Below are 23,610 nucleotides of genomic sequence, written 5' to 3'. Positions count from 1 at the left end.
TAATAGATATAACGCGCGCTAATTCGGGGCAAATTCAATTCCCCCCGTAGAATACAAACATCTGTCACTGCAGATATGTGTATTTCTGCATATTTTACTGATGGCACCTAATTTTTTAGCATACATCTCAATGGATGGGTCCTTTCACTGGCTCTGTTAAAGGTCTATGCCACAGAGATAACAAAGGAAATTAGCCATTATTAAATTGTATTGCTCTTAATAGTTATCCTTTCCAAACTACTTATTATCAATCTGGTTCAAGGACACGCCCATTGGGCGGATCAGGGAACGGCAATTGGGCAGATCAGGACACGCCCATCGTCCGGAGCAGGGCACGCCCACAGTGGCATTTTCTTTCTCCCTGAAATGAGTTTTCAAAAGTTGGCAAGTATGATTTTAGCTGGTTTAAATATCTGACTACTTTACTAACTCTTGGTATACTCTTTGATGATGTTAGATTCAGTATCAGTATTTGGATAACACCCATCCAATATTCACATGAACTGATGACCATGATTATTTCACATTGCACATTTTTTTAAACACCAGTCATACACAAATATTACCACATCCTAATTGCTGCTTTGTGTGTCACTCTATGGAGGAGATGGATGAAGCAGTCTGAGGCTGAGAGCCAAAACCATAGCTATAAAACTGCACTATGTACTGTATAAAATGTGTTCTGCTATATATTTCATATACATTAGGTTTTAAAGCTTTTAGGTTAACTTAGGTTAGCTCTCTTCCAGTCCCTGTGTTCCAGTGCCTGTCTTGCTGGGAGGATTGGAATGGAAGCAGGTCACAGACTTCCTTACAATGGTACATGTGGTGCTGTATTATACATAATACTATACATATAGTACATAAAATCTAAGGAATAAATATAATTAAATATATATGCAAAAATAAACATTGCAGATATTAAACATCTTTGTATGAGGCCAGTGCACCAAATGTGTGTGTGTTATTTAGGATAGGTATCAGATCCTTCTTCTTGTACCACTCTTGTGTACTACCATAAACTCATGACTCCTTATATTTTTATATTATTTTTGACACATGCTTAAGTTCCTAACAGTTACTTTAAGCAGCCCTGTCACCTACTCACAACTGCACATTAACAGATATCTAAGCAGTCGGCAAATAACATATGTTTACATTTACTATGTGTTACAGCTGTATAGTATCTTCTGTAGTCTCTTCTTACATGTCTGCATGAAGTTGGCCATCTCTTGGGCGGTTGTAAATAACCCTAAATATTAATGGGAGCATGAATATATACTAGCTCACTGCGCTCCTGAGAATCACCCAGTGACATGGTAAGGGACCGTCAATAATAAGCATTAAAATTCCCAGAGCCGTAACTTAGAATTCTAGCGCCCGGGGCGAGAAAGACAAATGCTGCCCCCCTAGCCCTCAATTTTAACCAAATGAACCTAAAATATCCCTAAACTGCGCCCCCCCCCCCCTTTCAGCGCTGCGCCCTGGGCGGTCGTACCTATCACACAGCTTTAGTTACGGCCCTGTGTATTCCTATTTATTTTCTTTTTTTTAAAATGCCATTTCCAGGAATTCTTAGATGTTCTCCAATGTTTAATTATTTGATTTAAATAGGATGAGTCACAACATAAGTCAGACTAGAAATATTTGGATGTTAAAGCTGTCCTTCTGCTCTTAATGCTCATCTTTAATTTACCCTCTGCAGTTCATACAGTGTGTGTCGCTGATTACACTATGACTTCTTACACTCCAGCCTGTTATCACCACTAGAGACAGCATGCCATTATAATGTGATACAGAGACCACAGTTGACTGTGCCCTATCAAATTAGCTGCCCCCATAGATGTCTATGGTGACAGCAGTCAGATCCAGTAATGTGGTTAAGTCCAGAGTAATCTCTGATTTCTCTGAGAACTGCTTCCTTCACCCCTTGCCCACCAATGTTTATGTTTGCATGCTTTCATAATTCAGCTATACTTGGCTTTTTAAATGGTTCACATCAGTATTTGTCACTGATTTTGCTTCCACTAAAATCAGAGCTGTATAGCAGAATGGAACCGTGAATTAGCGTTACTGAGGGTAAAGGCTGTCGCGCCTGTCACGCCATTCGCTGTTCTTGTCTCTTACTCGCATTTCCTCAAGCGCCTGCTCAAGGATGACTCTTTGTCTTCAGCCTTCACCATTGGAATACATCAGGATTAAATCCTTACTACATTTTTCTTTCACGGTTTCTTTTTACTTTAGAGAACAACTGTTCTCCTATGTTTTCAACTGAATTTCAATTTATGCCTTTCCCTAGCACAATTTTTACCCCCAAAATTCTTGCGCCTTAGGCTGCAGCCTAGTGGATAATCAGTCCCTGTTTATATATCACACGTGTGTTCATTGGGCAAGGGTGGCATTTCGCCTGGTCGACACCTGAGTGGCGGATACATCTGACAGTTGAGCCATCAGGCATAGAAAGGCCCTGGCTGTAGACACTGCCAAAGACGAGATGCGTTGAGCTGCTATCACTACCCCAAGAAAGTAGGGTTTACACAATGGTACACCATATACATTCCTATATGACTAGACCATTCTTCAAATCATGCAAGTTTACATTCTGTGTCACTCTTGTTTCCTATTAGTGTCAGTTCTTGCTTGTGTCTCAAGCAATGTTCTGTATTATGAGCTAATTGAAATGTATCTTTCTCTCTCCGTTGCACAAATATGTTGTTTATGTTGACACTTTATAAAAAAAATAAATAACAATAAACCATATTTGTCAAAAGTAAATGAATCAAACCAAACATTTTTTTTTTTAAATACAAAGCTGTACTATGGACGATGAAGCTGACAGCCAGATCTGAGATTATTTTTTTGTACATGTAGTGCCCTTGTGTTGATCCTTTGTAATAAACCATCAATATAAAATGAAAAACTATCCCTAGCTGCAGTCCTCAGATGGAGTTAGCAGAACACAGGATAAAATGATTACAGCTCTGACATGGTTTATGTGGTTCCAAGATTTGTTTTTTTTATTATTCCTTCACACAGCCATGGACGAATGAAAAGCAGCTTCTAAATCGAATGGGGTTGATGACCTCTTAGTAGGTCAAGCGAGACAGCGCCAGACATAATAATAAAAAAAAATGTATAATAATATATGTATGTAATGGAAATCTCTGTATTAAACCTATCCTATTGGGACCTTTTAAGTTGGATTTTAACGCATGGAATGTGTCAAAGCATACCTTAAGATTGTATATCAAAATATTTATATGTGACAGCTTGAAAGAGCAGTAATACACAGATCTATCTAACTGCTGGTTCCTGCAGCTGTGGGGCAGCATGTCTTGCTATGCTAGGCTGGCAGTGCCCATTATTGCCTAAGATTTATCTGTTAATCTAATATCTCTTACTGTTCTGATGATTTCACTGACATGAGTATAATATTGTTACTGTACTTCTAGGAAAACTGAAAATATTTATTGCCTGACGTTATATGATGAGTTCATTATAAAATAATTGCTCCCATTGATGATTAATATAACATTAGCAACCAAAAATGTTACGCAGTACAAAATATACACACAAAAGTTTTTTTTTACTTATTCCATAGTGCCTTCTGAGCTATGTTGTAAAACAGAGAAATACCTTTAGAGGCCCTAGTGACAAATCCTATTTAAACATTCAGTTTGAAGCTCCACCATTGTTCTTGTGGTCTTTCCAGATAAGAACACATATATGTGCATAGGCAAACCGAGGGGGGTTCCTAGTGCCTGGAAACCCCCCTCCAAGCCTGGGGCACTGTATAATTCAGGTGGCTGGACCCTGTCCCCGCTTCACACGGCTCTGCTTGAAAAGGGAGAGCTGCGTGCACCTAACAGTAGCGCATGCAGCATTGCCCATGTATATTATATGGATAGAAAGAGTTGGAGAGCAGCCAAGCACTGTCTAATATTATAGCCACCCCCCCATGCATGCTGGTCACGCCCACTGGTGGCGTGGTGTGGAAACCCCCCTCTACAAATCCTGCGTTTGCCCAATGATGTGAGTGCTAAACCTCACATCGCAATTTTATATGTGTCACGCCTCTTCCATGTTGCACATGTATTTACTTTCTAACATGCTTGCCTCATACTTCCCAACATGTCTGTCCCCGGCAGTGGGTAGGGAGTGCAGCAACATCACGAAGGGGGCATGGCCACTCCCCCAGATGGACAACGAGACACAGCCCTTAAATCAGAACTGTCCCGCTGAAATCGGGATAGCTGTAAGATATGTTCCTAATCTCCCGGAACATCTTTTGAATTTCAGGGCGTACTCCCGGATGAGTAGGCCAACCACCCATGCCCCGCTCCAGTTCCTACTGCAACAGCATTGCCTTGATGTCTTTAGACCTGCCACTGCAGCAGCACCAACCACACAGTGCCATGAATTTGCACCATCACTCCCTCTCTGCACTCCCGTAGGGGAGATGTAAGACACAGCCCAGTACGCTTTTTTATCAGACATTTGTTTAGAGCGGAAGAGGGTAGTGGGAGAAAGTGAAAGGAAAAATTATTCATTCAGACAATGGTAGTAAAAAACATGTTTAAATATACTCAGAGACAACAGCTTCAGTAATTCTCCTTATAGAACAACCCATACCTACACCGCATATTTTCAGTGTAGTAATCCTCAGTTATATGTTAACCTGTTGTATTCCTGTTTTTGATAATTGAACTACTGATCTTCCAATCTGTGAATTATTTAGCATACTGTTTCTGTATTTGTCACTATTACTGAAAAATAGGGAGATTTTATTTCTGCATTATACTTATTATCAGATCTTATCATTTCTATAGTTACTGGTCCAGCACACTTGTACAGTTTTCTTAGGATTGTGACAGCCAGTCCACCATACAAATATCTGTCCATGTGGTTTTAGCCAATTAGAGCTCAGCAAGATTTATTTTCTAGTTGATAAAGACAGTTCCCAACGTTTCTCTATGAAAGGATCTGTGAGGGTAGAGCGGGCAGTCCCCTAGCCTGCAAAACTTCAAACTATCCCTTAAAACCCACCTGTTCAGGAAAGCCTACCCTTCCTCTGTCTAACCTATCCCCTGCCCTCCTCATCCTGCCTCTTCATGCGCTTTCTTCATAAGCTGGAAATATTTCTCACTCTCATTCATTCTTCGCTCCTTGTACAACCCACTCTTGTTGATCCCTCCCTTTAAGGTTTCTGGTTCCCTTACACTGATTTACCGCTATGTGTTTCCTGTTGGTCTGCTCCCTCCCTTTAGATTGTAAGCTCACGTGAGCAATGCCCTCTCACATCATGGCCTCCTCCTCTTTTTACCTTTGCCTTTGGGATCCCAGCTTCAGTGTGCACCCCGTCACCAGGCTTTACATCTCCCTTGCCTATGTATCTCTATCCTTTTAGTTGCGCCCACATTCCTGGCCATCGGATTGTTCTAGTTCATAACCTCACCTCTCCTCCTTCTCTTTTATGGTTTCTAGTTTTCTGTGATTCACACAAACCTTTTTGCCCTGTGTGTCTGTACACAGCTGTGTTAATATTGTAACTGCAGTGTATTTATTGTATTGTCCTGTAATGCTATGTTCTGTTTCGTCCTATGCTCTCTTTTTGGCGCTGCAGACCCTTTGTGGCTACCTATAAATGAAGGATAATAATAATAATCCAGCTGGAAGCCAAAGGTTACCTGTTAAATTAATGGATAGTTATATTTATTGAGCTTTTTTTTTGAAGATCCAATAATCTTCAAATACAAACTGCCTTTTATAAAATTCTTATTATCTACATTCATGAAAGTGCTGGATATACCGTTATCTACCGTTGAGTTTGTGAGGGCGGTGGTCCCGAGGGGAAACTGCTTTCTCTATGCACACCACACTTTCTCTCTTTATCCCAAACTTGCCTCATTTTTGGAGGGGAGGTCCAAAGGCTAAAATGCAAGAGGTTAGTCATCATGGACTTGTCCCCCTTTGCATCACTGCGTTTACTGGGGTGGGGTCATGATGACTTGAGCATGGCATCCTCACATATAAGAGGAGGGGCTGGATGACACACATCACTTCATCAAGGTCTCCCCTACTACACAAGAAAGAGAGCAGGATCTGTGAGGGCGGCCTGCTCTCCTAGGAACTCGGAAGGACTCCCTACAATATGTGAGTCTCCCGGATATTCTAGGAGTGTAGGAAAGTATGCTGTAACCCTGAGGAAGCACTCTGCAGCCAAACTTCCTTAATGAAAATGGATGTTAGCAGGGAAAAGTAGTTTGCTTTCAGCTGCTAGTGAAAACAATATGAATTATGTTACGTTACATCACGGTACAGGAACTTTCAGTTGCTACAAGACGATTTTTAATATTGATTCAACTTCTATTTTGTGTTTAGTAGCTCTTTAAATGACAAAATAATGATGTTAAAAGCATACTTAATAGTCACGACATGTTGGGAATAATAAAGATGTGAATTATATACACAGATTTCCTCCTGTGAGGGGGGAGGGGCAGCAGTTTAGTATCAATGCATCCCCAATGGCAGACATCCCCATTAAATTTCAGAGTGACTCAGAAGTATTTGTGAGACAGTATAGTAATCCTATACTTTGCAGTTCTCCTTAGGGCATGCAGTGTAACAACTGATAACCAATCTGCCTTATTAACATAGCAGAAATGATACTGTGCCACAGGATGTGTCTAACATCAACTGAGAAACAATATGTGCTCTGACAGAATTGGCCAGCTCATAAAGTGAAAAGCATAACATAATAAATAAAATTCCAGTAACCTGAGCATGTGTACTGTAGGTTTGCCCTCCTTCTGACTTTGCTGTTAATGTTGGCAGGCGGTGGGCTGTGATCGGCAGCTTGGGAGCAACGCCAAAGAAGACAACTGTGGAGTGTGTGCTGGAGATGGGTCTACTTGCAGGCTGGTGAGGGGACAATCCAAAACTCATATCTCCCCTGAAAAAAGTAGGTATCACCTTATTCTTCTAACCGTACACTTCTGAAAGATGATATTTTAAAACCTTCTGTATAAATGCTTGCTGGTACTAGCAAATGAATTAAAACTCCATTCTTTTAATACACTCTCTCTGTGTACTTATGTGGTGTTAAAATAGAGACGCATAAACCTCTTTGGACAACTTCATATTGTATTTGGATATTGCCAGTTTGGGCAGCCTGAACAACTTCTCAGTATGAAAAAGTATTCCTTATACCGTGGGAATTCTGTGCCCAGTATATACTGTTGTCTAGAAGCTCTATACCCAGTAAATAACTTGGCCCAGCAGTCCTTTTCCCAGTGTAAAGTATGGTCTAGAAGTTATATAACCAGTATATAAATGGCCAAGATGAATAATATGGTGAAGAATTTACATGCTCCTAACATGCTCCATGAGTTCTATGGCTGTGGTATGTAATGTGCCCCAGAAGATCTGTGTCCATTATATAATACAGTCCAGGGGATACATTTATAATGCTTCGGGTTTGCAAAAGTGTAGATGTTGCCTATAGCATTAGCAACCAATCAGATTCTAGTTATCATTTATTTAGTACATTCTACAAAATGACAGCTAGAATCTGATTGGATGCTATAGGCAACATCTTGACTTTTTCAAACTTACAGCTTGATAAATTTACCCCCAGGACTTATGTTCCAGTATTTAACATGGCTGAGAAGTCATGTACCATGTATATGCAACTGTGAAATTATTTACCCACTATCTAAAATGCCTCCCACGAGTTTGATGCCTAGTATAAAAACATATGGTTGTAGAACTTCTCTGTGCCCTCTGTGACTCTGTATATCCATTTAATACTACATTGAATATAATATATTCATATAAGGAAGTGAAATCGTAATGTATTATATATTTATTTATATATTTATTTAGTCATTTATCAATGTGAAAGTTAAATTGCTTCAGTCCTGTGTTCTTAGAGATAACTCTTATGTAGTAAATGGCTTACCCCCAATCCACGCAGGACTAGCAGTGTACCACCTTCTCTGGGCGTTCTGATGAACAAATCACTGATGAGCAGCTCAACGCCTCCTTTTGGTGATATCTGAGGCCTCCTTGGCCACCGCTTAGATTGTGAGCTCGTTTGGGCAGAAATCTTTATCTTTTTGTTTTATGTCATTGTACATAATTTGTTTGTACCCTGACCCCATCAATTTACAGTGCTGCATTATATATCAGCACTTTATAAATAAAGGATAATAATAATAATAGTTTCATAATATGGTCAACATATTGTGGCCCATAGCATTGACTTCAGCTGTCTAGTGCAAGTTATTTGTGCCACCTGCACAATGCTATTAAATAAACCTTTTGTGAATTGTATAATGACAGTTATCATACATGTTTAATGAGGTCATCACTTCAGTAATCATTGAGAAATAGCATCCCTTGTACTTTTATCTGGTCACATAAATCTTTAGCTTCTTCTAATATTCTAGAACTAGAGATGTGCTAAATTGCGTACAGAGTTTTGCAGCATGACAAGCTGTTTTGATGTGCTATGAATTTCCAGTTATATTGTTTTTGTGTTCCTCTTTTGCTTTGTTATTTCGCAAATATGCCTTTCTGCACTGTATTTGTACATTTGCCTTTATATGAATTTCTAGCTTATGAATACATCGGGAGGATGACGGTCAGTGCTGCTGTGTGGTTGTGTGCGACTGGGAACACTTATGAACAAGTGTGTCTAATGGGGAATGACGTGAACACTCTGTTGAACGGTCTTGAAATTTTATCTCATCTCTGCCGAGAACCATCAGCCAAACCACGGCGAACGGGGACATTAACTTTGAAATGAGTAATAGAGTACACTATACTTGTTACAAGTGTATATGCGATAGTTATACATTAGCACCACGATGTACAACGAGAAATAAAAAAATGTGGTTTGTCAGAGAATCAGTGAAGTGCCATGAGGGAAGAGCTTGCACAAATCATATCTTTACTGAGTATCAGATTATTTGGCTTCTAAGTTCTTTCTTTCTTCATTCTTAAACATCTCAGTGTTGAAGTCATAAAACACTGGGAATGAGGAGAACAGAATTAAAAACAATAAAGTACCGAGACTTTTCCTAAAATAAAGGAATTAATCCAATGAACAAATCTGTAACACTTTGAATAATTGGACATTTGGCAGCCTTATATTAATATACAGTAGTGTGAAGAAAATCAACACATATGTCTGTGACCTCCTTACGATTAGTATGGGGCTGAAAAAGGAGTAAAGAGTGTGTGCAAACTTCTACAATAGATCTAGTATCTGTAGTGTGACTCTTAGTGATTTGCACACAACAATCATTTGCGACATAGAAATATATCTTGCTGTAGCACTGATGATGCTCTCTATCTCTGCCAAGATAATAAACCTTTTTTCTTTATGGTAGGAATAGGGATTGCGGGAATTATGCACAATAAACATATTAAAAAATGATTAATAATGAATATTTTAGTCAATAGAACACATGACTGTGAAGTATCGATTCTCCTCATGCCCGTCATACCTGTGTCATTCACTCCAAAAAACACCAATGTGTGTTGTGGATGCAAATGGCCTCAGCATTTATTAATTATGGTGTGATGGAAGGGGTCGAACTCCAGACATTGTTTACCCAAACAGTGCCTAATTTTTTCTCAACTAATCCTTACCCATTCTAACTAACTTTCTAAGTATTCGGAGGCCTCTTGGTTGCCAACCAATACCAAAAGCTGTCCCTCAACTTCAAGATAACCTTGCTTGTGTGGCCAGCCACATTACTCCACACAAGGCTATGCCCTTCAGAGCACCTCTGAAATAACACCAGGCTGGGTAACCCAAATTTCGACCAGGATCCCTGCTGACAAATGGTCCTTGCACTCTGTCATCTGATATTCCTCCCCTCTAACCACTTCTTCTAGAGCTTCTTAAACTCTCTTCTACCACACTCCAATACTTCAATCCCTTTAGTAAATTAACCTTTTACCACCTTTTCTTTCTGCTGGATTCAGTCATGCCCCCCTTCCTCCTATTATTTTCCAGTTCCAGGGGGCTCTGTAGGTTTGTAAAGAGCGGGTCATGTCCAGCAACAGACAGTGACTGCCGGCCTGGCAGACTTGCTTTGCAGAACTGCATTGTGTGACTTAGTTGATTCATATATAACAAGTATAATACCTGTAGAATCAGCATTTGACATTCTTCAGATCCCATCAGGACACTTTCCTAAAGATGTAGGGGGAACTGTAGCCATTTGTATTGTAAGAGGGACCTAGCTGGTCTCGAACAGTCCACCTGCCATACAGCACTAACCTTCCCAGCAACCTCATTAAACTCGCCGTCCCAGTGTGGCCTAATGAGGAGACAGCAATTGTTAGTTATCAAGGGGGAATGTCCGATGTGTTAGGCTAGAATAGGATAACTATACCCCACTGCGGGTGCAGACACCTTGAGTATAATCTTGGCCTGGGCATGGGCTATAGATATTTGAGGCAGAGTAGACTCCCGCATGAATTCTTTTTACCAGGGGTGAGGGGCCAACCAAGAGCGATACAGAACAGGGGACTTTCTCTCTAATAACATGTTTCCATTTGTTTGGAATATGCTGCTAAAGATGACTCTTAGGAAAGGGATGAAACACCACAGACCTCCCAACTGTTACTTATGTAGTATATGCCTCTTTGAAACAGGGCACAGAAAAAATCATTACACAAGTTTTGTCAGGAAAACTATCTTCAGGGTGTGTCCCCAGATGTAGGAGACCAACCTCTTGTCCATGTAGAATTTAGGGGAGGAGGAAACAGTAGTAGGGAAAGGGAACGTAAATGAATGTCTTATTATCACAGGCTTAGAACTTCTATAAAACTGGTGCCCACAGGCTATTAGCCTGAACTATGTACTGATGGGCCTAATGCCTGACTCTAAGTGATGGCCACAGACTCAAAGCCTGACATATTTGGTACCTAGCTCTCAAGTGCCTATGGGCCTAGTGTCCGATTCCAAGTTAGGTCTGCTCGAAGATCTTACCAGTTCTGGCAGCTGTTATTTGCAGCAGGGGGGAACTGTGAAAGCTCTTTGCCTTTCCCATGCTGCTATGCCAATGACATGTCTCCAATTCTTCTTCCTCTCCAGAAGTCTTCTTTGCTTGAGCCTGGGAACTTCTGGCTTCTTTTTTTCTTTGGTGTTGTGTCATATTGAGCGAGTGTTCCTCTCTGGAGCACTTCTCTGTTCAACACCATTGTTAGACTGAGCCGTGCTTTTCACAACTGCTAGTTATTAGCCATTGCAAGAGGGCAGAGCGATGACACAGCGAGCCTGTATTGGCTTGCCACAGCACACTGCCCGTGGTGAGGTCCGATTAGCTCACCATGGTGGCCTCTGATTGTATCAAAGCAAATCTCCACAGTTTTGCTTGGTCAATGTCCAAAAGAAGTCGCAGCTGCAATTAATTTACCTGTTCTCCATGTGGACCCATGTTATTTGTCCCCCCTCGACCAGCCAAGGCTATGAGCACTGGTGCTTAGACTATTTTTTGGTGGGACGGGAACACACTTTTTCTTTTTTTCCTGTCATTTTTAACACATTAAAAAGCCATTCATCTTATTCAAGTAGATATTAATGAATGGGGTCCCGAGTGTGTCACCACATCATGATATACTTGTATGTGTTTATTTTGAGTTGATGATATGTGCAACTCGAAATAAACAAGTAAATGTAACGTTTAGTTTATATTTTAAAATATATCTGTCACATACACAAAATGAAGGCAGCCATTTTGTGTGCTGAACCAAAATACATTTCACTAGGAATTTGTGATATTACTGTGCCATGGGCTGGACTAGATTTACAATGAAGTAGTCTATAAGTGTTACGGCTGATATCTTGATAAACTTAAAACAAAATGAGAGAGAGCACTTCACCTATAGCAAGCCGCCTTTCCTGTTGAGAGATGCCCCCAGGACTTAAACTCAAGATAGTAAACGTTTATCACAGGTACCAGGTATTGCATATGTATAGAGAGTGGGAGCACAACACACTATATACAGAGGGTAAACCAATAACAAAGCTAATGATCAACGGTTTGCAGCGAGCGGGGATGGTCCAGGATCAAACCAAGGGTCGAGATGGGTGGCACACAAGGAGAATCCAGGAACAAGCAGGGTCAGTAAGCAGCCAGACAATCAGAATCTTAGTCTTAGCAACACAACAGGCTTCACGAAACATGCAAGGCAAGAATGCTATAACCGGCAGGGAGGCAAAGCCATTTAAACTAATGAGGACCAATTAGGAAGCTTCATAGGAAGCAAGCCCTCCACAGTAATTTTTGATTGCTGTCACCTGACTGTACTCAAAATACACAGCATCTTGGCTGTTTATCAAGAAGAGGTAGACCAGCGACCCGGCTTCCTAGCCACTGCCGGGGCAGAATATGCATTGTGAGCCACTGCGAACTTGGCTTAGAGGCAGAAGGTAAGCAACCCGACTTCTAGGCAATAGCTGGGACAGGGAGAAATTTTAGTGTGAGCCGTCACATTTGGCGTGGCGGATCACAATAATAAGCAGAAAATCTTTGGGTACTTAAGCCACAGCCCATCCAGTGACCACATGAGTAAAATGTACATAGCAAACTGAAAAGAAGTGGTACCATGAAGTCATCCATAGTGGCATACAGAATTAGAAGTGGTACTGTGCAGTCTTTCATTCAAACAGAATAAGAAAATCTGATAATTTACCATTGTTAAAATTCAATTCTTCCAAAACTCTACAACACTTTTTTTTTTTTTAAATAAATAAAATTAAAATGAGCACCAATTACCTTGTCTCAAGCTCTTCCTTCCTGAAGGATCTTGCTCCTCTCCGGATCTCCACAGCTCTTAACAAACTGAGTCTGACCCAGTGCTTTGAATTGGGTGGTCACCTGTGTATTATTATCCTAGTGTGTGATTTTTTTTTGGATGGGTGGGATGACTTTATTCTTGTCTTTAGGTGCTTAGGCTTTTGTTTTAGCACTTACTATTAACTTCTTTTGGTTTGGGTGGTTGTGTTGCACAATTACATTTAGGGAGGGGCATTAGAGACATAATCTTTGGGGTGGTTGAGTTGGAGGATGTGGCCTTATACACTAGGTAAGCCTTACAGGCTCATTTATATTGATGTAGGAGGTTGGCCTTCATATCTGCATGTGGGTTTGGGAAATAAAGTACAAGGGAGTGAATGTTAAAAGTGCCTCACATTTTTCACAGAGAGAGGACACATGGCCACACTGCTTGCCATTAGACTGCTTAATTAGCAGCATATATCCAATACAGCGCCAATCTTCCAAATCTTTTCAACTCCTAGAGTTACACCATGTCTTAATAGCATGTCATCTGTCAAAAACTGTGCAGAGAATTATATATTGATACTGTACACCAATATTATAAGATACCCGGAAGTTAGGGCACCCACTTCTTCACATGCTTAGGTAATGTCACTGGTTCCTAGTGGATTAATAGGCTGTATATTAAATGAAACCACTATGTGTATGGAACATGTATACTTCAAATATTGTTTTTTTTACTTTTTACCACTACTGCTGAGTATATTATCCAGTATATAGGCTATTAACATAATCGGTAATGTCCTGCTTGTAGAGCAATGGAACTTGAAAATACAACTATAAACCAATAATGGAATTCTCAGAGCTGTGGGAAATATTGCTGTTTTAATCAATAATGCTGCACTTTTGCTATATTTTTAGATATCCTTTGACAGTAAATATTTCCTGTGGACAATAAAAAGGCTCACAATGGTGAAACACTTAATCACACTGACAGCTATATGCCACTAACCCTCATTAGAAAGTTACATAAAAGAGACCTCCTGAAATGATGGCATTTGGGCATTTGAGCAAATGGGCAGGTCTATTGTGTACAGTGTGGTATTGTAGCATTGACAGGATATCCTTCCCAGTGTAAGATGATTTGTAGGTGACAGCACAAAGACTAGAACAGCCGGGACAGCCCCTACACATCCTCTTGCACTAAGGTGAGAGGAACACTAAATATATATCTTTGTATAGGGATTTACACATAAATATCCATAGCAGGCAAACATAATGTTTGTACCTGTAAGAAGAATGACATGGTATTAGGCATCAGAGGCAGACTTTAGAGCTTCAGATCACTTTAACATTTCTAAATGTGTCATTCTAATAAAGCAATCCATATATGATCAGCAGGTTTCTCTTACAACAATATTTTCTGTGGAAGTCAATTAAAGGCACAAAATGTCCATTATCTTTGGCCCCACCATATGCCAAGGTGAATGGATTTGCAGAGCAGGTGGAGGAGGCTTGCCTGGGAAGAATGCAGTAGGTGCACCTGGTTTTGCAGAGCAGTGCAGAAACAAGATTTCAACCTATGGAGCAAGATTGCGGAAAAGAAATCAGGGGTGAAGAAGGTGCATTTTTAGGGGTGTTGCTTGCTGTAAGAAAGGGGAGCATAGCCATTACTTTTTTTTAACCAATGTTTATTGAGATTGGATTGATCCTGAAAGATAGCGTGGAGTTAACACACTTGAAACTCTTAATGACCTTCTCTCTCCATTCTTCCGAGATCTCCACTGTGTCCTTGCTACAGTGAAAACCACGTCGGTACAGTGCCACGTGAAACAGAATGCCAAGTCCCACGCAAAACAGAATGCCAGGAATGGATGAAGCAAAATTAATTTAATCATGAGTAACCAGCACTCCTCTTCACCACAAGACAATAATGGCCAGCATGATAAAACGCTTGTGACTGCCTGATGGGGAAGTCCCGGTTATCCCAGATTTGAGCATTTCACATTGGTTGCAATGTGCATAATTTTTATGTGGATTTTTCAGGTCATTTTTTCCCTCCATTTGGACTACAGTGGATCAGGAAAGAAGAAAATTACATTTTATTTTTTTATTTAAGTGGTGTTCTAGGGTTTTGGGAAATCTCTTATATCCACTATACTGGGGTGGCAATTTTGTTAATTAACCCAGCTCCAAAATCCATGGGATTTGGAAAGAGCCCCAACTCATTCATGACATGGCTGGTGGCCTCTTGGAGCGGGCACACAGGTTTTCTTGCCCCCGTAGGTTACCGAAACTGCCCCTTTTTTTCTTTATAATGATCTTGCTCCACAAAGTGACTTCTCTTTTCTGCGTGGCAGGATAGAAGGAGGCACAGCGGAGCACCTTTTCTGCACTTCAGAGGGAAGCTTTTCACCCTGCTCTTACCCTAGGCCTGTGCAGACTTCTGCTGCACCGCATATGCGGACAATTTGCTCCATAAATCTATGTGTGCCAGGGCAAATGCAGGCTCATTTCCACAAATCAATACACACCCTGGGTGAAAAGCTGTGTGTACTCTGCGGAGCACTCCGTTTGCCTTGTATACAGAAGTCGAGGCTGTCACAGGATGTGTGAACTGCCACATACACTGTTTAGAAAAGAATCCTGGTCCACAACACAGAAGCTTTTCATGTATAGTACTTCCTTTTATGGCCTTCCTTTAGAAAAGTTCCCCATCTGTGACCATGAGTGTAATCTTACATCAGCTCGAAAACATTACAAATGAGTCAGGCAGCCAAGGCACTCCGAGTGGTTGTGTCAGGTGATACATTTGATAAATACAAGTCTGTGTATTGATACAGCTCCAGAAAGCCCAATACTACAAACACAGACCTTGTCAAACAAAATATTTTTGTGTTTTATTCAATGTGACATATGAAGTGATTGTTGTAATTAGCATGTCTGGGACTCCCAGTGTCTCTATACGTAATGCCCAAGTATAAATAGACCTGTTAACATCTCCAGAAGAGATTTGCTGTGAATCTTTAATGTATGTCCTTAAACAGTAACTATTGGACATTAATTAGTTCAGTGTGATCCTAGTTGCAAAAATAAAGGGCAGAAAGTGTCACATGACACAATACAGCTACAGGATACACCATACCACCCAACATTGGGTATGCGGCATCGGGGTGTGACCATGGGCGCATGGCAACAGTATTTTGCGTTCCTAGCAATTTTTGAAGTGTTGGACTGCCCTGTACTTTTAGAAATCCTTTCTAAAACATTTCCATAGTTTGACAAAAGCAGTAATTCCTGTTAACTGGAAATCCGCCACCCCCTCAGTAGGGTAAAGACTGGTTTAATAGATTGGACTTCTATATGTGAATGGAGGATAATAGTCCGGCTGCTCTGGATGGATTGCACTTGGTTCAGGCAGATAACTTTTAGTCGGATACATAGAGATACATATTATATCTCAATCTATTTATTCTAGTTTATTTATTTTATTCTAGTCCTTCCCATTGCAGCCAGTGGATATCTCTTAGCCTTTTAAATTTTGTTGTATAACGGAGTGCTGGACCTTTACCAGCACTATTCTAGAGTATCTCAGTGCTCTGTGCAGGTGCAGTTGTTTATGACATAAGATCGTTCATCTAATATCAATACGAATAGTTGGAAATCTATTCAATCATTTCCCCTTCGTCCTACATCATCCTACATCTATATATACTTCTCTTTAACAATTGACCACAACACTTTCCTTGACAGTACTTCATTGTTTCAGACTAGCAATCTCTCTATGAATAATTCATATTGCAAATAGCCTTACTCTGTAAGTAAGTAATGTCCAGATTTACTATATTAGTTCTACATTGTCTTTAGGACTTATTTCATACATTAATCAGTTGCCAAAGAATGTTATAAATCACTAAATAATTGGCATATGAACTGGGCTCCAACCTTCCATGTTTATTTTGCGTATACTCAGATCGTGGCTTTTACATTAACGTACAGGATTATTATGAGAACAGAAATGCATGTAAAATGAAATGTACTTAAGTGAATGATGGAAAACTCATGCTGTAATGGGAGTATTGTACATGTCAAAAGCAGCAGTTTGAGTGCCTTTAAATTTCCAGTATTGTGTATTTCTTTCCCAAGCAAAATATACCTACAACCAAGTATTGTGTATCTCTAGTGTATGTCTGAGGAGATTATGATCACACATTTACACGCCCGTTGCTGGAACCTCCTCTGTGATACATTGATAGTAGGCTCCAACAATCCTGGGTGGTAGAAAGTGGGTTTAAGAGAGCAGATCCGCACAGTTTTTGGCCAAGAAGTATCTTTATAGTGGCAGAGTTCCACTCCTGACTGGCCTGTGTATGGTGAACGTGACTATTTGCCTCTGACTGAGCGAGCATGTTTGTGAAAGACTAACAGCGTGTCAAGACCTCCAGCCATGAGCCCTCTTTCAAGTGATGCTGTGTAGATGAAAAATTGTTTGTACAAATGTGTTTATTGAAGCATGTGAGCTGTTTATTATTCTTAGTATGATCTACAAAATAAGAATTCTAGCAACATGCAATTAATGTTCAGCAGGTGACCGTAGAAGCGTCAAAGATTGTACAGGAGAGGGAGATCAGCTTGGTAAACAGGGGGTTTGATAGTTGCTGTTAAGGTTTTATTAGAAGCTTGCTTAAACACTTATTTTGTGAAATCCCCCCTCCCTGCATTTTCAAGTGTGTTTTGCCAAAAGTCAGAACCAGGTATTGCATTCTCCTGCTCCATCTTGCTAATACCACCACAGTGGTGAACAATAGGTGGTCACAGATATGCATACAGCAGGAGTTACAGTTATTCCCCTTTGGGCCTAATGGGAACTGGGAAACAATACATAAGAATGAAGAAATTGTCTATACAGTATAAAAGCACTTGTACAATACACTCCAAAATAAAGTGTTTTTGATCAACATATCATAAGATACCTGCAACCCAAAATACAGCCGTAGAAACGTGTGTGGATGCATTTATGCTTGAATGCAAAAGTCACAATTCTATGTTTAACTCTACCTTTTTGTATGCAATTCATCTGGATTTTACCAGAAATTGCGGCCTCACTGAAAACATTTAATACATAAATATTGCTTAGTTATTTAAACATAAAACTGATTTATAATTATGCTAGATAGGTACGCTAGGGGGGAAATGTACTTAAGAATGTTTTTCTGGCGGTTTTAAAACCACCTCACACGCATCACCAGCGGTTTTCACCTCCAAACCACAGGATTTATTATCAATCCGCTATGACGGATGCTCCTGATTGGCTGGGGCCTATTAAGCAGGCGAACTTACCAGGCATTGATTTTATCTAGTAGGGAGTTCTTCTGGAGTGCTCCGGAACGTCTTTGGGTTTTGTTACTTTCATTCCATATTGATCAAGAATAAATATTTATTGCACCCACTATATTACTAAGGCAGCATATATCCTTATTTTTAATCATAAGGGGACAGAGATCAATATTTTAGTTCATAAGGGGGGACATTTCTATATTTTTTATACTTAGGGGGCACAGTTTTATTTGAAGTACACAAAGGGGCACAATTTTTTTCTTGTGGCCACTATAGTTCAATGCTTTACAATGGTCTAAAAATCAATAAAACAAGGGGGCGCTTCCATAGTGTAAAATCATTTAACAATTTATACAGCCAAGTATAAAACAGTTTATGAACGTACCAGAAGTACATAGATTTACTGCTCCTGACAAACAGCAATATGTATACAATGAAAATCAAAGTATTACAAGCTAGACTCTCAACGCGTTTCATAATAAACTCCTGACAACGAAACGCGTTGAGCGTCTGGCTTGTAAAACTTTGCGTTTCATCGTGTACATATAGTCTGTGTGCCGGAAGCAGTACTTTGATTCAACACTAAAGCTTCAGAGAAACCTTTGTATCGATACACGCCTGTATACATTGTACTTCTGGTACATTTATAATCTGTTTTATACTTAGTTGAATAAACTGTTAAATTATTTTACACTATGGAAGCACCCTCTTGTTTTATTGATTTTTAGATTGTGTATTTTCCCGTGGAGATCAGGTAAGAAAGGGGAGGACGCAGGGATACTGAATCACTTGGTGAAGAATTTAGAAGCATTTATCTAGCTGGAGAAATAAGGATTTCACAAGTTGGACTTGAATATAATTATTTTTCATGTTTTGAAGAGACATTATTCACAAGTGATCGTTTACACATGGTATCCTGTTTCTATAATAATTTTACCCTGGTACCTATGCGCCAGGGGCACCAGGAATGACCCAGTGCTACATGGCATTGAACCGGGTATCTCTAGATGTGAGGGGGACCTATAGTTTGTTCTGGCCTCTCCTTCCTCCACCAATCAAGAGGACTTGGCCCGATGCTTGAGTAGGCTGCGCTGCTACAGAATGGGAGGCGGGAAAGTTTTTATTTTTTACATTCTATAATTATTTATCCCCATTCTTACCGGCAAGATAGCTCAAACCGCATGCGGTTTGACCTATCTCACCTATCACAGTGGGATTTCCGGCAGGTTTTAAAAGTAATCAGGACGACAGTGTGTACTGTGGCGATTTAAAGCCAGAGTTTTTTTCATGTGTTTGGCCTTTAGTAAATGACTGGACTTCGTGCACACAAACCAGTCCCCAGGTTTCCCTACGTTGGAATTTAAAGAGATTGCTGTCTGCCCACCTAGACATACTGACAGCTCACTGACCCTTGTGCGCTCAGAAAAGTAATGTAAATATTCAAATTCAAAAACTTGACGTATGTTATAGGGCTTAATGCAGCAGGTGTCCAGCTGGACAGAGACTCCACCAGTGTTCGTTTTATTATTCAGCATGGGTCTAATGTTTCTTTTGTGACATTTTGTGGCACCCTTGTTACAGTAATATCATTTATGTATAATGTTGGTGTTCCTGGGGGAGCAATTATTTTAGCCAACCTTACCCCAAACTTCTGCTAAACTGGTAGGACTGTAAGGGTCACCCCCACCATTTGTGAGATACCCGGCTGGTCACGGTTCTGTTACTTTGGGGATTAGGTGCGTAATTGTGGTTAAATTTGTTTACCCAAACTGTGCCCATAAAATGCCGCTCGATACTAAATTAAAAATTTTCTTTTGAAACGCCACATACGTTTTCATTTTTTTTAACAATACTTCATGCATTCTAAAGAAACCTCATTTTCCAGTCTCCTTTATAGAAATTGTGGGAGGCCTGGATGCTATTTTCTCCTCAACTTCATTTTTAAAATAAAATGGTATTTTCTGCCGTTCTTAGATGTTCTTCTAATGTAAAATGCATACACCTGTGTTTTTATTCAGTCATTTAGCCCACAGCACTGCTGCAGTCACACGATACTCACAACATCTGTCTCGGTCAGTGTAACGTCTTGGTTTTTTTTCTTTTTTCCACAGGAGAAGAGACAGTAATTGCTGTACCGCATGGAAGCCGCAGCGTGAGAATCACACTGAAGGGACCAGCTCACATTTGTACGAACCATTTTAAGTTGTATGTGATATATATGTTTTTAAATGCATATGTGTGATTAATACACGTATGTGGCCTCTAGGACGGAACGCCCAACCTTATGAGGTTGATTTTATTAGTTATGAGTTAATAAACTTCTGGACACCTGTTTTCTAGGTCTAGTGGCAGCTCTAATGTTTGGGGGATTAGTCGTAGTTTCTAAGCAGTGGTCTGCAATGATCATCTGTCCTTGTGAGCTCTGAGCAGAGAACCTCTCCAGCACTGGAGAGAACACTATGTGGGTAGACATCTCCGGATATGTTACCATTTCAGAAATAGCTTTCAAAGCTGGTAAATGAGACTTTTTAAGAGCTTTGGCGGTGGTGACTACTCGCTGGGTGGCAAGACCTGTCTTACCAGATCTGTGACTGGTAAAGATTCAAATACAAGCAGTGTGCTTTATGTCTCAGGATTTTTCCAATAGGTATAATTTCCACCACAGAGGCTATCACACCCCTTTTATATAAGTACATATGTCAGCAAGACTTTTCTGCTGTACAATGGTGATCCCTCTTTCTGTATAAAGGTAAACAGTGTATACCTTATACCGGGCTGCACCTCTTAGTGATTCCATGGTTAGACTTAATCACGCACCCTTTCATACATGTGCAGACACTCGGTCACATACATGGTCCATCTCTCACACAAGTAACATTCAGACTTAAATCCGTTGTAATAATATATCATATGAAACATACTTTTGAAAGACTAGCCCAAAATTTTTGTTTACGTTACTGTCTTAGTCCAGCTGTTGCTGTCAGTTCCTGACTTTGATCATAGTAACACACTAATACGTAAGGGATAGATTCTGTCATTTAAGTGGACCTGGTTCTTATGCATTTTTGAGACATCAGTGTCATGGGCTGAACCAATTCATTGCCAATAATTGCCTGCTCTTCTGGTGCATCTGGGAGACTCCCAAATTAGAGGTAGACCTCCAAGACTACTAAGAGAGCAGGTTAATTCTCCCTGAGATCACTTTTCAAGTTGGGTGGGGAAATGATGTAGATCATATAATCACCCCCCTCCTACTTCAGTTACCACTGAATGGCAGTGAGCATGATGACTGTCCCTTGGTGTTTACTGAGGTGAATGTTAACAGTGCCCACTTTGTGCCATGAATCATGTCATCAAGCCCTGGTTACCTCTTCTCTTCCTACCCGTTCTCTGCATCTCCTTGGAGTAAGTTCGTTAAGTATGATGTAGCTTATCAATTAGCTAACAAGAAGTGACATCATTAAGGCATTGCCAGACTAATATTTATGATGCCTAAATTATTTTATGATGTAATGGTTCCTAGTGGCTTGCGACAGTCTCATGAATAGTACGCTAGTCCAGCCCACAACATAGATGCAACTACTGCATGTAGGTAACAGATCCACTTTATGTGAAATATACGGGTGTTTGGACTGCCCCCAAATCTCTTAGATACACATATTTAATTCGATATATATAAATAGGCATACAACAGTGGTGTGATAGGTGGAAGCTGTGTACTAGGTGTGACAAAGTAGCAGAGCATGGGTCACCTATTGTCATTAATTAAAACATACATATTGCCATTAAAATACAATATTGATTTTGTGTCAAAGCAATGCAATATAAATAACTTACTTTACACCCAGAAAACAATAAGGTTTATTTATAGTCTTTCCACCCGAAAAATAATAGGAAACTTTTTCAAAGCCTAGATGGCTCAGTAGACCACTGTAATATTTTTAGCATCTACAGCTCTGCAAAGAGTATTACACATGTTGATGTGATCCACAGATCTGATCTGGAGATGATGGAAAATGTACAAAAATTATGTGCCCTGTTTGCAAAAGGTTATTCCCTTTTGTGTATTAAAATGGTTACAGAATTGCAAAAACTCCTGTGCACAGACAGCATACAAGATCAAAGAGTGCGTAATTTAAGTATTAGGTTATATGGCTGAAGTTTTCCCAAGAAAAAGTATTACAGGTGTCTACCATAACAGAGGGTGTCATCAGCGTACGACTACAGCTAAGGCCAAGATCGCAGCATTGGTAAAGGAGGGACTTGACCCAACTATGTTGCTTATAGACAAATCGGTAAAGATAGACCACTGTGGTATCTCCTTTATAGTTGTTATGGCTTACTGCAGAGCAGTCTAACTGGAGTCCCACGGGCCAGATGTTACTCTGCAAGGCCTTTTCTGGATGACATAATGTATTAATATTACTTGGCCTATGAACACATAGTTATAACATACATATATATATATATATATATATATATTTTATGTAAATACACTGACTTAGGTATGTACTGTATGTTAGTGTATGTCACAGGTATGTATAAAATTGTATATATTATTTTTATGAAAATGCTGACAGTATTTTATTTCCGCCCCTTTTGATGTTAGTCTATTTAAGAAATAGCAGATATTTTAATGGCATACTTCACAACAGGACAAATTAATAACTGGCAGAAAATATGCCCATAATAGTCCAGTTGTCATTTACTTACATATCAACGCTGGGCAATTGATCCTTTACACAGTACTATGATATCGGGTGAATATTATAATTTTATGCTGTTAGATTAATCTTTTTCTCCTTGGATGAGAGCAGCCAATCCCCACCTGACATTTACAGAATACGGCTCTGTTGCATTGCAAATTACTATAAGTACATGTTGCACTCTCACATATTGTATGTATGCTACCGGAGATGTCACTGCTGTGTGCATCCTCTTTCCCAGAAAGCTTCTGATGGGGATGTCATGAGCTAAACCCACATCACACTGTATGTCTATGGGGCTGATGCAGAGTAGGATGCAAAACGGGAGTAAATTACTCTTACACAATAAGCATGGAAAACGAGCATATTTATCACCCATATGAAGAGCCTCTGCATCGGCACCATATGCGCCTTGTTTATGCCAAGTCATCATCATTAGCGCCTTCTAAGAGGTGTTCATGCGTACCTCTGCAAAACTGCGTAAGCCGTATATACGTGAACACATCTTTAGTGTACTTGGCCTACTCTGGCATGCCCTAATCTCCCCGTCCTGCCGCTCCAAGGGCCACAATCACTCCAGTATGGTTGAACCTTTCCTTTTTGCCTGTGGATTGCTACGTTTTAAACTATATATAATGTGGTGGTTCACAGTTTTAAGAGATCCAGGCGTCATCCGCTTATTTAGTTGGCAACATTACTCACTTAGCTCCAAAATAGAGACACATGGAAAGAGCAACATCATTGTGGATTTTCATTGGGAAAATTGT

The 23,610-nt window shown here is 40.0% G+C and overlaps 1 protein-coding gene across 1 annotated transcript in view; it reads left to right on the top strand.

The window, feature by feature from the left end:
- The window catches only part of ADAMTSL3 (ADAMTS like 3), a 364,939-nt gene that overhangs the window by 252,796 nt on the left and 88,533 nt on the right, over positions 1 to 23,610 (top strand). The window contains exons 7-8 of the mRNA XM_075207905.1: positions 6,835 to 6,961; positions 20,249 to 20,323. Of these exons, the coding sequence (XP_075064006.1) occupies positions 6,835 to 6,961; positions 20,249 to 20,323 (202 nt within the window). The remainder of the gene's footprint in view (positions 1 to 6,834; positions 6,962 to 20,248; positions 20,324 to 23,610) is intronic.

This window comes from Mixophyes fleayi, chromosome 4 (genome assembly GCF_038048845.1).
Source record: "Mixophyes fleayi isolate aMixFle1 chromosome 4, aMixFle1.hap1, whole genome shotgun sequence".
In the NCBI taxonomy this organism is placed as follows: Eukaryota; Metazoa; Chordata; class Amphibia; order Anura; family Limnodynastidae; genus Mixophyes; species Mixophyes fleayi.
Note: the sequence above shows the minus strand (reverse complement) of the source record. Positions and strands in the feature narration are given on the sequence as shown.